Source organism: Mya arenaria, chromosome 14 (assembly GCF_026914265.1).
Source record: "Mya arenaria isolate MELC-2E11 chromosome 14, ASM2691426v1".
NCBI lineage: Eukaryota > Metazoa > Mollusca > Bivalvia > Myida > Myidae > Mya > Mya arenaria.
In genome coordinates, this window is record NC_069135.1 from 61,962,282 (window position 1) to 61,978,033 (window position 15,752).

At 36.4% G+C, this 15,752-nt stretch overlaps 1 protein-coding gene across 2 annotated transcripts; it reads right to left on the bottom strand.

Annotated features, from left to right (window-relative positions):
* Nucleotides 1-4,834: 4,834 nt before the first annotated feature.
* LOC128218027 (protein wech-like) lies at nucleotides 4,835-13,939 on the bottom strand. Of its 2 annotated transcripts, XM_052925539.1 has the most exons (4): nucleotides 13,830-13,939; nucleotides 11,989-12,036; nucleotides 10,328-11,283; nucleotides 4,835-6,558 (listed from the first exon to the last, which is right to left on the bottom strand). In XM_052925539.1, exons 3-4 carry the CDS (start codon nucleotides 11,274-11,276, stop codon nucleotides 5,702-5,704), a joined length of 1,806 nt encoding a protein of 601 aa, XP_052781499.1. In that variant the 5' UTR covers nucleotides 11,277-11,283; nucleotides 11,989-12,036; nucleotides 13,830-13,939; the 3' UTR covers nucleotides 4,835-5,701. The 2 variants fall into 2 exon arrangements, with proteins under 2 accessions (XP_052781499.1, XP_052781498.1); XM_052925538.1 differs by lacking the exon at nucleotides 13,830-13,939 and having other exon boundaries at nucleotides 11,989-12,109.
* Between the last annotated feature and the right edge of the window lie 1,813 nt (nucleotides 13,940-15,752).

Below are 15,752 nucleotides of genomic sequence, written 5' to 3' on the forward strand. Positions count from 1 at the left end.
AAAATTATATAGTGTAACAATAGAGGGCAGAATCATTCAGAGAAGTATACAGTGCAACCATAGGGTTCGGTATCCTATCAACGTTATACAGTGTAACTATAGGGGAAAATATAATTTGAATAGTCTACAGTGTAACAAAAGGATAGAGTATCAGTGATAGAAGTATACAGTGTAACCAAAGGGAAGAGTGTCTGTCAGAGCATACTGTGTAATCATAGGGGAAAGAATCCGTCTAGGAAATTTCAAAGTATGAGAACAAGCTTTTCAGTTTCTTTTCCTTGGCTGAAATGGCTGAAATACCTATCATTGGGGTGTTAATATCTATTGCAATAAATCATGGCGGATAAAATTCTATACAGTTTTACTGATCACTGAATATAATGAAAATCAACGATTTCTGATTTAAATTATCTTTAAACTTTACATTACATAATTATCAGGACGTTGAATGAACCAATTCAGGTAATAAGACAATTTTATTTATTTATTATTGATTTTATGTTTAATTTGGATTTTATTTCTGAAGAATATTCTTTGTTTTGCTTTGGGAGTCGGTCCGATAGTCGGACCCGTGGGTAATAGTGAAAAATGCCTGATATATACCAAACAATCAAAGGCAAATACTGCCGCCTATGATGGCAACGAGGTAATTTTAACTAATGTTTGAACCATCTTTAAAAGTGATAATGTACAACATTTTATGTTATGTTTGAAACGAACGCATTTAGTATTCATACTAAAGTGTGGGCGGGCAACGAAACACTGACTGTAGATGATTAAACTAATATTGAACAAAAAAAAACACAACTGAATACCCTGAGTAGAAATTTTGAATTATCATTTAAACTTAAGATAAACAAAAAATAATTTCTTGTAGACAACCAGTCAATGCTTTGCAAAAATAGTAAGGCTGATTTGAAAATGATGTCATTTTGTTCTCATTTCCTATATTCACATAGTTCAAATCAATACATACACATATCAATTTCTAAGTTAAATATAGTTAAAAATTTAAGAAGTTAATTTTAGAGCACATACACACCAACAAACGAAATGCACAAACACACACATGTACATGCACTCACTCAGAGACACATGACATCGCACATGACCACACATATGCACGTACATACACTCACAAAACACACATTCATTCACACACACACGCATGCACGCACGCACGCACGCACGCACGCACGCACGCACACACACACACACACACACACACACATGTAGATGCACTCACAAAACACACGTTCAAACAAACACACCCACAAACACATCGCACTCATCGCACAAACACTCATACATTATATAGTGTTGTGCCGATGATCGATTATTATCGACAAGTAATCGGAAAGGCTACGTCGGCGACAATCGATAGTGAAATTTGAATCGATTATAGAAACAAGAGACGTAATAGCTACAAAATAAAATTTGTTTTTCTGGTTAGTGTTAGTTAACTTAATGTTAAGGTGTTACTATGTTTAGTTATCTAGTCATATACTTATCATGTCAGTAAGTCACTACAGTACCTGATTACATATTTTCTTTGTACATTGTTATTCAACTGCTAAAGGATTGGTTCTAAACTAAACTACTTATGTTTGTCGTGTAACGTGCCGGCTGAATGTTCAATCGGTGACGTAGAGCTTATATGGATCGCTCTTAAGTAAATTTTCCTTAGGCTACTTTGCCTTATGATTGAAATAAAAATGATTTAAAAAAACGATTGGTAAGTTAATACATAATCAACCAAATAATCAGGGTTCAAAGAGTATGCATTGGTCTATTTGAAGATCAATCACTTTTATGATGAATGGCTTTCTCGTACGGGAGCTTGTTTATCTGTGTTTGCACATTATCTGCATATTATATGAAGTTGTCTAATAACTGCAAATACAGGAAGAGGTAAACCCAAAGTAAAGTGTGAATGCATAAATACTTTAATGGAGTAATGACCAAACTCTTGAATAGGAAGTCCCACATGTTACTAGACCTGATACGATTATTAGTGCTTCAGAAACTTGAAATATTAAGTTCACTTGCAAACCGTAGTATTTGGCAAATAACAATAAACGTTATGCAGTTTCAAATGAGTAATCTTAGTTATATTTGTATTCGAACAGATTTTAGGCATACACCAAAAGGAATTGTAATAAAATTCTTATATTAGTCAAGCTTGACAGTTCTTTCCAATATAAAATAAGGTAATGTCAAACCCCTCGTGTGATGTCGTAGACGTCATGTTTATTCTGTAAACACTGATCATGCAGTACATGTATCTGAGGTTGCACTAAATGGTTATTCGGTAAACAGGCAAATTGTTCACATTTTGGCCAATGCATGTATTTGCTGATATTGTTAAAACACATGTATCATGTATATTTTGAGATATTTTTAGACAAATCTTACTTTTTTTAGTCTTTTACTTATTAATATATATATATATATATAATTAGTATATTCTTTCAAATACTTTCAAATAACATAAACAATGTTTGATAAAACAGTATTTTGTCACTTGAAGAAGGATGATTTTTTAAAACCTAGCTCAAGATAAGGTTCTCAATGCTATGCGAAGTTTTTCATATACATTTGTATATGTATTAAAGACCACATTTAATGTTTGTTGCGCAATTTTTTGAAAAACATTTACATTGCAGTTCTAGATTAAGCGTTGTTTTAAAAATATATACATATTACTCTTAGTAATCTGAAAATGTGGCCGTTTTACAAGCTTCTTACATACTTTCGCTATACGGTTTCATTAATAAAGCACAGCGTGCAAATACAGGAAATACAGCATTTATGGAAAATATTGTGGTACATTTTTTTTGGAGTAAAAGTGCATTTTTAATGGTATAATATTCACCGAGTAGTGTTGTAAATCCAATAAAGTATTCACACATATAAATTTACAAATGGAGATATTTACTTGTGAAAGGATAACCCTGGACAAACAAATGCCTAAAACTTTCATTCATTTTACTCTTAAGTTAAGTATGTAATCCGATTTCAACTTTACATCAATTCAGTAGACTGATACGTTCGAGTATAGATTATTATGATAATTCTTTAAACGAAGTTCTGAGCTAAACCTTATTTATTTATTTTTATATGTGATACTCATTGAAACACCAATATGTACAGTTCCATGTTTACCAGAAATTAATGTCCTATTACAGAAGATTTCATGAGGCTGTCTGTTGGTGGCCTTTTTCCGGTTCAGCGACAATGCGTATCTTAATTATATACTAAAAACTAGTAATGCAATTTGTTCATATAAACAACATAAACACTGATGCCAATTGATTTGAAAGCAGCTGCTAAGCCTGCTAACGTCATATATATTAGAAACCCATACCGTATGGTATAATTCAGGTTACACACCACCTACGTTGAACCCAGAGAAAAAACACTTTTCATTCTTATTAAAAGTTGTGTGTTAAAATGAACTACCAGGGCGAGTATGCATCAACACTAACTATTGGCGGGATTTCAGCACCGCAAACCGTCTAGGTGATGGGTAATTGTGGTGAGCGTTGTCCGTATTTAAGAGCATGAAAAAGCCGAACATGCTTTTTAATTTCATTTGGCGGGTATTATATTGCCAAACTGATAGTTATTTATGATTGTTTATTATAGAACGTTTAATGACTGTATGGTGGACCTCAGTTGCGGTTACTGTTTTGTGGATAATGAGGGACCAGCAATCAGTAACTCAACCTGCCTACCAATTGGAATGGACAACCCCTGGGTTTCCGGGATGGGGCAGTGTAGCCAAAACATACTCCCGGGGAGGCTGACCTGGGCTTATGTCTACTGCCCGCCTCCATCTTTCTGGATGCCCACGGTCGGCCTCATTCTGTACATTGTCACCTTTGCCCAACGTTTGCAGATTTTGAGCTTGTCTTTATGTACCTTAACACATTTGAGTCATGTTTTGTGTGTCTAAGTGTACCTTTTAATCCAGGTCTGCAGTTGACACCATTGGTGGCAGTTTTGAGCGCTTTCAAGCCTGTTTTTAGATATGTATCTCATCGAAAAAGTATCGCAATATTAACTATATAGCCGGTAAATTATCGCGAAAAATAAGGTTTTAACACGAAACAATTCGCGAACCTATCAGGTTATCTTACGGCAGTTATATGCCACCATATAATTGTGTTAAATAGCGAATGTTCAAAAAATGATCAACCATTGTTGGGCTGTTTAAGGATAAAATATTGCGAATTTTGACCATCATTTAATTTGTGTATTCAAGTTTAGCTAAAATGGACGTATGTAATGCCTACGGTGCCGGACAAACGCCCGTTTTAATACGCAGGCCACACAACAAATTTTTATTTTAATGGGACTCGTTCATGGTTGAATGCACTTTTCCGGATTTTATTTTAAATACGAATATGATTATGTCAACTCATCAGGAGTTTAAAACTAAGACAGCTGCACCCCTTTGACAAATGTTAATATATGCTAAAATCAGCAAAAGACTGTAGTGATATTGGTTGAATGATATTATCACGTGATACTTTCAATGTATATAAGAAAGGTTAAAATATCCAGAGATTTGCGTATAATTCCAAGTATGAGTCCCAGTGGTCGAAGAGTAAATATATCGGTTATATATAAAAAAAATTTGCTCTACCAGCGTGGGTTTTAGACCATTTTTTTATTTTAATTATATTTGTTTGCTGCAATTTCGGTATCAAAAAGTAAACTAGTTATGATATAAGTCATTTCAAATGAATTACTTGGAAACTATTTTGAGTCCATAAATATGAGCGAGTTCCTTTAAATCGTTTATTACATTACATAATTTACACAGTCGTTTGGCATCTAGTATAATTTGATTAATCATTATAAGGAAACAAGTGGCACATTAGTAAATGTCTGTATAAATATTATTATCATATTTGTGAAAACAATCACACTTAGGTCAATGTTTATAAATTATTCAAGCAATGTATGAGGATAGGTACGTGAAATTTCAATATAATCACTTAAGGGTTTTGCATGACTCAGCGATTATCAGTTTTGCGGCCCCGGTCGATTATCGATTATCATTTTGAGGGCCGTAGACCGTTCGCACGTGAATTCATTTTTTGCTAAAAATCAAATTTGGCGACTGTAAAATAATGTCTTAATTCATTCTCATGCGGAAAGAAGCCATTTTGTGAGTATATTTCATACACAATCAGCTACTTACTCCTCAACTAAAAATACAATACAAATACTCATTTCTTATAACAGAATATAACACGAGTTGCCGCTTTTGAAAACGATTAAAAGCCAACATAATTCAAACGTCAAACATTCAGTCAAACCTTTCAACGTGGATTTGATTAGAATATATACAGAATTTATGAACATATTTGTCAGTAGTGTACGATACATTGCATTGCTACAATAAGTTCACACAGGGTATATAGATTACATTTGCATTTAGATGACGACTTGATAATAACCTGTACTAAGATGAATATTTTCACGAAATTTTCAAGTTCAGGTCTATTGCGATGACTGCGGGTGACAAACATCATATTTTTCTAGTGAACAGTAAGCCACACCTTTTGGCAGATTAAATATAACAGAATTACCATTATTTTATTATTAAAATACAACTTTAAAATTTGAAAACGTTTGAATTTTCACAAAGATATAATTATACAATATTTGAAATGAATAATTTCAATTGTTACACAACTTTGAAGACTTTCACGAAGTTGTCCAATTCAGGTATGCTGCCATAGCAGCATGTTACAAACACCATTTTCTTTTGTGGACAGTAAGCCACACTGAACGGCCACTCTATCCCTTCATCCTTCCCAAGCAGTTGGGTTATCCTGCCGGTGTGCGTGTCCAGAAACAAGATGTTGTGACTGGCCTCCCCACACACGAGCAGCTGGTTGTCTGCGACGGCTGTTAGACCAAGTGGTGATCTCAGTATCGGGTCTTGATAGGACTGGAGGACCTCTAGTGACATGCTCAGCTTGGTTATGGTGTTGGTGTCTCTGTCTGTGACATATACGACGTTAGTTTGGCTCTTCCTAGTCACTGTCAGATACGACGGACACAGAAACAAAGGTTTTCCACTGCTGTCTTTGTCAACACTCGTCTTCACTTTTCCCTTCATGTCCATCAAAACAATCTTACCTGGGGAGGAAAAGGACACTATCAAGTTGTCATCACAGAAATCTATTCCATGACATAGTCCATCCACTTTAACAACATCCTGTAGCGTGACATTTTCCTGAGTAGAAACGAACTGTATCTTCTTCTCCCAAGGCAGAGTGACGGCTGCCCTATCCCCGGGCAAAAGGCACAGGCCCCACGGCGCACTTTGCAGATTCACCTGAGACACCAGCTTGTTATTCGTGGTGTCAACCAGCTTTAATGAGCGATTGTTGTAATCAGACAGCAGTAGACTGTCCCCTGGCAGGAGGGCCACACGGAACAGGAAGCAGTTACAGGTGTCACTTGATGCCTTTACTGGGACGTCAGGCAGCTTACTAAACTGGGACTGGCTTAGGTCTGCACGGCTCTGGTTTAAGGCTGAAATATCGAAATAAAACTTTTGATGAACAACAACTTGCACTAGAGTGTATTTATGTCCGCTTCGCTGGTATTTAACATTTAGCAAACTTAGATCTGTTCATATTAAACGCATCTATCAATAGATGTGTCTATGACCTTGACAGAACGTGCATGTATGAAACAATATAAGAAATAAACCATGGACATGCTTACAAAGCTAATAATAAATTGTCTTGAACTGTTTTCAAATATGAACAAAGTAAATTGTTAAAACATAATTAATATGATAAACTACAATTGCCGCGTGTTGTGTTTTTCATATATATCTGAAACTTATAACTTAGTTTTGGTGATAAAAAAGTGTTGTTAACTCAAATGGCATTAGAAAAATCATACTCAAAAGTGTGTTTAAATTAATCCTCCATTTTGAATACGTAAATGTATATAAACACACTTTAAATTTGAATGAAATCAAAAGATTATTACAGTAAATACTTTGCAAAATCTTGGTGTCATAGTTTGTGAAACACCCAATAAGATGTAAAAGCCCCCCAGTTCGTTTCCAGTTTCCCGCCCTTCTTATTTTCGCCCGTTATTTTTAATGATAATCACCTGCTTTGTCATAACACACAAGTAGTGATCATACTGACACTAAAATACTTCATGCCTCTCTTATTTGGATATTAATCACAAACAAGTCCTAAGGTTATTTTTATGAATAAACATCCAGCATAGGGGGCAGCATCACTGTACGGTGTAACAATATGGGGCAGTATCAGTCAGAGAAGTTCACTGTGTAACCATAGGGGGCAGTATCATTCAGAGAAGTATACGGTCTAACCATAGGAAACAGTATCAGTCAGAGAAGTTACAGTGTAACCATAGGGGGCAGTATCAGTCAGAGAAGTCTACAGTGTGATCATAGGGTGTAGTTTCAGTCAGCGAAAGTATACAAAGTGGCCATAGGGGCAGTATCAGTCAGAGGAAGTATACAGTGTGACCATAGGGGCAGTATCAGTCAGAGAAAGTATACGGTGTACCACAGGGGAAGTATCAGTCAGAGGAAGTATACAGTGTGACCATAGAGTCAGTATCAGTCAGAGAAAGTATACGGTGTACCACAGGGGCAGTATCAGTCGGAGGAAGTATACTGTGTGACCATAGGGTCAGTATCAGTCAGAGAAAGTATACAGTGTGACCATAGGGTCAGTATCAGTCAGAGAAAGTATACGGTGTACCACAGGGGCAGTATCAGTCGGAGGAAGTATACTGTGTGACCATAGGGGCAGTATCAATCAGAGAAAGTAAACGGTGTACCATAGGGGAAGTATCAGTCAGAGGAAGTATACAGTGTGACCATAGGGTCAGTATCAGTCAGAGAAAGTATACAGTGTACCACAGGGGCAGTATCAGTCGGAGGAAGTATACTGTGTGACCATAGGGTGTAGTATCACTCAGGGAAGTATAAAGTGTTACCACAGAGACAGTACCAGTCCGCGAAGAATACGGTGTAACCATAGGGGGCAGTTTCATTCAGAGAAGAATACGGTGTGACCATAGGGGGCAGTATCAGTCAGAGAAGTATAAAGTGAGATCACAGGGGCAGTATCAGTCCGAGAAGACTACGGTGTAACCATAGGCGGCATTATCGGTGAGAGAAAAATACGGGGTAACCATGGGGGTAAGTATTAGTCAGGGAAGTATACGTTGTAACCACTTGGAAAATATTTTATCAGAGAACAATACGGTGTAACCACAACAATTTAGTATCAGTCAGAGAGGTATATGGTGTAACCAGATGAGATAGTATCTAGGCAGAGAAGAATACGGTGTAACCTCAGGGGAAACTATCACACAGAGAAATATAAGGTGTAACATTAGCCAGAAAGGTATATGGTTAAACCATAGGGGTCAGAATCAGTCAGAGAATTAGTGTAAGTTATGCATAAGAACCAGTTTCAGTCAGAGAAGTACACAGTGTGACCATAGGGTGTAGTATCAGTCAGGGATACAAACAGTTTAACCATAGAGGGAAGTACCCATCAATCATAAAAGTATACTGTGTACTCGAGTAGTGATTTGGTACTCGGGTACTCTGTTGATTGATCTAGTACTCGACTACTCGGGAACTCGTTGCCATCCCTAATATATTTAACAAATATAATAAATCTGTGACTGAAACTGCCGCCTATGCTAGCTATAATATAATACAGAGACCTTTTAATAATAGATATATATATATGAAATAATCTCTGACTGATACTGCTACCTATGATGACAACGCTGTACCATTAATAAATGTTTATACCTTCTTAAAATAGTCTGAAAAACGGAAATAAAGTAAATTGATGCAGTGTTTGAAAATAACGCATTTTGAGGTCATACCAAGACATACGCTGTTTACTTTACACTGCAGATAAGTAATTCAATATTAAACAGAACACATAGAACACTCACAGGCACAAAACACATGAACACACACACACGTTCAAGCACACGCTTCCGATTCTGGATTAACTTCTGTTTTAAAGGAAATTATATAAATCCCAAGTGACATGGAGAATGGAGGGCAATAAAGTCACATGGCGTAAAATAAAGGATTTAAATAAAACATGAAACCTAATTGTGAAATAACTGCTTTGCGTTGCTTACCTGACACCTGAGGTTTTGTCTGCTGGTCTGTGTGACCATAGGGGGCAGTATCACTCAGAGAAGTATAAAGTGAGATCACAGGGGCAGTATCAGTCCAAGAAGACTACGGTGTAACCATAGTCGGCATTATCGGTGAGAGATAAATACGGGGTAACCATGGTGGTAAGTATTAGTCAGGGAAGTATACGTTGTAACCACTTGGAAAATATTTTATCAGAGAAAAATACGGTGTAACCACAACAATTTAGTATCAGTCAGAGAGGTATATGGTGTAACCAGATGAGATAGTATCTAGGCAGAGAAGAATACGGTGTAACCTCAGGGGAAACTATCACACAGAGAAATATAAGGTGTAACATTAGCCAGAAAGGTATATGGTTAAACCATAGGGGTCAGAATCAGTCAGAGAATTAGTGTAAGTTGTGCATAAGAACCAGTTTCAGTCAGAGAAGTATACAGTGTGACCATAGGGTGTAGTATCAGTCAGGGATGCAAACAATTTAACCATAGAGGGAAGTACCCATCAGTCATAAAAAAGTATACTGTGTACTCGAGTAGTGATTTGGTATTCGGGTACTCTGTTGATTGATCTAGTACTCGACTACTCGGGTACTCGTTGCCATCCCTAATATATATAACAAATATAATAAATCTGTGACTGAAACTGCCGCCTATGCTAGCTATAATATAATACAGAGACCTTTTAATAATAGATATAAATATATGAAATAATCTCTGACCGATACTGCTACCTATGATGACAACGCTGTACCATTAATAAATGTTTATACCTTCTTAAAATAGTCTGAAAAACGGAAATAAAGTGAATTGATGCAGTGTTTGAAAATAACGCATTTTGAGGTCATACCAAGACATACGCTGTTTACTTTACACTGCAGATAAGTAATTCAATATTAAACAGAACACATAGAACACTCACAGGCACAAAACACATGAACACACACACACGTTCAAGCACACGCTTCCGATTCTGGATTAACTTCTGTTTTAAAGGAAATTATATAAATCCCAAGTGACGTGGAGAATGGAGGGCAATAAAGTCACATGGCGTAAAATAAAAGATTTAAATAAAACATGAAACCTAATTGTGAAATAACTGCTTTGCGTTGCTTACCTGACACCTGAGGTTTTGTCTGCTGGTCTGCCAGATCTGACGCCACCTGGTCTGCCAAATCTGACGCCACCTGGTCCACTCTGCCAATTGCTGTGCATGAAGCCAGCAGCTGTTCTGTGGTGGGGTCCCTTGTGAACTTGAAGTATGACACACTATTTTTACCTCTGATGTCTTTAAGGGCTGACTGAAAACCGACTAACTCCTTAATTGCCCTTGTTCCAGATATGAACAACTGGTTACTGTTGACCTCCTTGGCTTGTAGCTCAGCCTTGAGCTTCTCAGTGGCAGCTTGTATGTCTTGGCAATTTGATTTTAGTTCACTCAACAGGCTTTGTGATTTTTGTTTCTTCTGCTCAATTTCTTCCAGTAACTCTTGTTCCCTCTTATCCAGGTATTGGTTGATATCATTCCTGAACTTTCGAAGTGCATTGATATTTGTAAAGCTCTCTTCATCAATATATTTCATGCTCGCTTGTATGTTGTCTGAAAGGTTGCCGATGTCATTGACCACCTGGACAAGTCCTGCCTTCAGACCGTTGTATTTTGGGCCCTCCTTGTACCGCTTTGCCACTTGAGAAATCCTTTCAATAGTGCATGAGCTGTGTTCTTTCTCAGCCAAGCAGTCTCCACACAGAAGTGTCTCGTGATTCGGACAAAAGTATTTTATGAACTCTTCGGCATGGCGTTGACATGTTTCCGTAAAATGCTTATTCTCACTCTCTGGTTGGAGTGAAGAAGGCATGGTACTCTTGTCCTGAAGAGGGTGGCTTTTGGTAAACTTCATGTTCCTGTGTACTCGGGCACAGTTGGAACACAGGAACTCCTTGCAGACGGTACAGAAGACATCAGGAGGGATGGTCTTGTCATCGTTCGCGCATGGCTGGCAGAAAGTATGGTCAGAGACCGATCCTGTTCCCATGGGTGCCATTTTCCCTGAGACTGCATCCATCTTGAGTCTAAAATCATAACTTGATTGTCAAATATACACTCGGTTTACTAAGTTCGAAACGATTTAAAGGAGCTGATCCAGGAATTGACGTTCCAGGCGGCGTAATAAAGGGGCGTAACATTTTGACATGCGCCTCGCTTAGAACCGAATTCATTTGAATTAATTTTTGACGTGAGTTGGAGGTACTCCACCAAGAAAGTTAAATAATAATTTCTAAGTGAAATGGTGCATTTTAGCCATATTTTATTATCTTTTTCTCCTAATATTAAAAAATTAAAAGCATTGCCAAATTAAGTGGGCATGCGATCGGTGGCAAGGCTTGTGCTTGTGATTTTTGCTGTCAACCACACAACCCCGCAATCAAATTTTACAACTGACCATGGTTGAAATACAGTGGAGAAAATGTGCAAATATCTCGAAAGAATGCACTATTTCAAGCTGAAGGTATATTTGGCGCATATGTACATGTATGAATTCGTTTCTGAGTGAGCTGCGCGTTCTTATTTGTGCCCCCAGTTGTTAATCCATACAAAGGCCATGATTCTTTTTAAGTTTTTCTGTTTCGGCAAACTGGTGGCAACATGGGAACATAAAAATGTCGCAATAAAATAAAAGTCTTTCTGAACGCCACCTAGTGTGGCTACCTCAAGTGGGCACTCACTATCTTTAAATCCTGGCACCGCCCCCTATAAAAATACTATTTTAAACTAACCTTTGTTAACGCTTGAAAGCAAGTCCTTTCCGATAGTCGCTCGAATATCTGAAGTACACAAATCACTAATTTCATAAGTGGTTGTCTTCTATGATTTTAATATTTAATGTTTGGAGAGAAAGAGATAGAGTCAACGAATTATAGGCGTCTTTAAAAACGAAAGTAGTAATTTCTTGATAAGAAATGTTATCATAGCTGGTGCTAGAACCCGATATCCGGTACCCGGATTGAGTTGATACCAGGCTGCGTGATAAATGACATCAAATAATCAATTAAAACATGATCCGTAATTTATTGCCTATTGAAGTAATGGTTATCGTATAACGAACCATGGTTATATAAGCATATTTCAAGGTATCACCACCCGTTAACCATTCTAAATCATATGATACATTAAGTGTTTATTTCCCTTATGCTTATTCTCTAGAGAAGTATAATCATTAGAAAAAATATTAAACAAACTTAATAAGACCAACCCAGCGAAAACCGAAATAAAAAATCACGTTCGAACTAAATGATAGCAATATGCCGATGATTATTTGCTGTAAGCGTTTTGCTGAATGTGAAGCCAGAAGCTGATCTGGAAGCCTGGGGTGCCTTCTTTCCGGGGACTGCATCCATCCCGTATATGCATTTTCAATTGTTAGATCTACATTAGCTTACACTTAACCAGGTGAAGTACGACAAGATATTAATCGCACTCGTCGCAACTTGTATCCGTCTGGCTCGCTTTCATGTCCATTTCATAACTATGCCATTAACTTAATTTTCACGTGATTTAGAAGAAATTTATCATTGGTAATCTTTATCAATTGTTTAAGTTAGAGCTTATCAGTTTATCTATTTCTAGCATATTGGCAGAATCAAAATTCCTCCTATGTTGAATATTTAGGATTGATCGCGTTGCAAATAAGAATTGATACCTATGCTTCATATTATTATATTTTAGGATATATCACTATTGTTACATTCAATATTTGCCTGATTCAAGTATATGTAATACCATCCTGTGTGTAGACGTCGTGCGGTATTCATCACTTCTGTGATTGGTCTTGTTTATTTTCGTACTTAATTTATTATCTTGACTTAATTTTATTTCAATGCCAATAATGATCATTCTATCAGAACCACTGGCGGATCCGGATTGCCCGTTGAATCAGTTCCAGATCAAGAAATAAGCAAATTAATCAGTTTTCACTAAATTTGTTCAGCGTTTATTTCCAAAGTATGCTTGTAGAATTATATACTAAAACAAGATCTACCCATGCAACTTCCGCGGTTAACTCGTGTTCTAGTTAGCTTTTGGTTTACTGAACGTTCAATGACGGTATTCTTCCATCATTTATTGATGTAAGTGTCGTCTCAGTGTGGTGTTTTTACGACTGTGTCTCGGGCCTTACATTGTTCCCCTTATATTATTTATATTTGAAATTTTGACCACGGGCATGTCCCTGTAGCTTTCAGAGTTTGGTACGTTTTTAAAATGCTTTAAGTTCTATAATCCGCAGATGCATGTATGGAAACGTTTTATGTAGATCACAAACTATTTTATCAAAATATTTATAAGTAAAAAAGTTAAAAAACAACAACAACACTGTCACTGGTCCTTATTCAAGTTTGAATAAGCAATAATTAAGGATCGAACTAGTTCCTTAATCCTTATTTAACTTATAGCGTGTAACAAAGAACTTGAAGCACTCAATCCTACTAGAATAGACAATGCGTGTAGGCAAACTTTTGGTTAAGAACAATGTTACATGGATATTGTGACTACCTCAAGTGTGCACTCACTAACTTTAAATCCTGGCACCGCCCCCTATAAAATACTATGTTAAACTTACTTTTGTTAACGCTTGAAAGCAAGTCCTTTCCGATAGTCACTCGAATATCTTATTTACACAAATCACTACTTTCTTAAGTGGTTGTCGCCAATGAATAAAGTATTCGCTGTTTGGAGAGAGAGGGAGAGTCAACGTATTTCATGTGACTTTAGAAACGAAAGTAGCAACTTTCTTGATAAGAAATTTTATCATAGGTAGTGCAAAAACCCGGTATCCGGTACCCGGGTGAAGTTGATACCGGACTGCGTGATAAATCAGATCAGACAAACAATTCCAGTATCACATGATCGAGTACTTATTGCCTATTGAAGTAATTTAAGTAATGGTTATCGGATAACGAACCATGGTTATATAAGCACATTTCAAGGTATCACCACCCGTTAACCATTCTAAATCATATGATAAATTAAGTGTTTATTTCCCTTATGCTTATTCTCTAGAAAATTATTATCATTAGAAAAAAAAAATTAAACAAACTTAATAAGACCAACCCAGCGAAAACCGAAATAAAAAATCACGTTCGAACTAAATGATAGCAATATGCCGATGATTATTTGCTGTAAGCGTTTTGCTGAATGTGAAGCCAGAAGCTGATCTGGAAGCCTGGGGTGCCTTCTTTCCGGGGACTGCATCCATCCCGTATATGCATTTTCAATTGTTAGATCTACATTAGCTTACACTTAACCAGGTAAAGTACGACAAGATATTAATCGCACTCGTCGCAACTTGTATCCGTCTGGCTCGCTTTCATGTCCATTTCATAACTATGCCATTAACTTAATTTTCACGTGATTTAGAAGAAATTTATCATTGGTAATCTTTATCAATTGTTTAAGTAAGAGCTTATCAGTTAATCTAATTCTAGCATATTGGCAGAATCAAAATTCCTCCTTCATGTATGTTGAATATTAAGAATTGATCGCGTTGCAAATAAGTATTGATACGTCATATTATATTTAAGGATATATCACTATTGTTACATTCAATATTTGCCTGATTGAAGTATATGTAATACCATCCTGTGTGTAGACGTCGTTCGGTATTCATCACTTCTGTGATTGATCTTGATTATTTTCGTACTTAATTTATTATCTTGACTTAATTTTATTTCAATGTCAATAACGATCATTCTATCATAACCGCCAGCGGATCCGAATTGCCCGTTGAATCAGTTCCAGATCAAGAAATAAGGAAATGAATCAGTTTCCACTCAATTCGTTCAGCGTTTATTTCCAAAGTATGCTTGTAGAATTATATAACAACAAGATCTACCCATGCAACTGCCCCGAATCACTTGTGTTCCAGTTAACTTTTATTGATGTAAGTTTCGTCTCATTGGTTTTTTACGACTGTGTCGTTTCGGGCCTTACCTTGTTCCCCTTATATAGTTTATATTCGAATACTTAACCACTGGCTTGTCCCTGTAATTTTCAGAGTGTGGTACGTTTTAAAACACTTTAAGTACTATAATCCGCAGACAAAGCATTATGCAAGCTTTTTATGTAGATCACAAACTATTCTATCAAAATATGTATAAGTAAAAAACAACAACACTGTCTCTGGTCCTTATTCAAGTTTGAATAAGGAATAATTAAGGATAGAACGAGTTCTTTATTCAACTTATAGCGTGTAACAAAAAAGTTAAAGCACTCAATCATGCTAGAATAGACAATGCATGTAGGCAAACTTTTGGTTGAGAACAATGTTGCATGAATGTTTTGTTAAAAGATTGAAGAAATGAGGACCTTAAAATTATATTTATATTTTAAGATATTTTTATACAATTATGTTTTTTATTCGGACTTTGGTGCCATATTAAAGCATTATTAGCAATATTCCTCACTTGAATAGATAAAACATTTTTGTAAACGCTTTGTGTAAACTACTTATGCATAGTTTTTTTCCAAAAGGTGATAGAACGAG

Excerpts from the sequence above, each read along its gene's own strand:
- LOC128218027 (XM_052925539.1), bottom strand. The coding sequence starts at position 11,276 with ATGGATGCAGTCTCAGGGAAAATGGCACCCATGGGAACAGGATCGGTC. Across the intron at positions 6,559-10,327 it reads GACAAAACCTCAGGTGTCAG|CCTTAAACCAGAGCCGTGCA; the intron begins GTAAGCAACGCA and ends TCGATATTTCAG.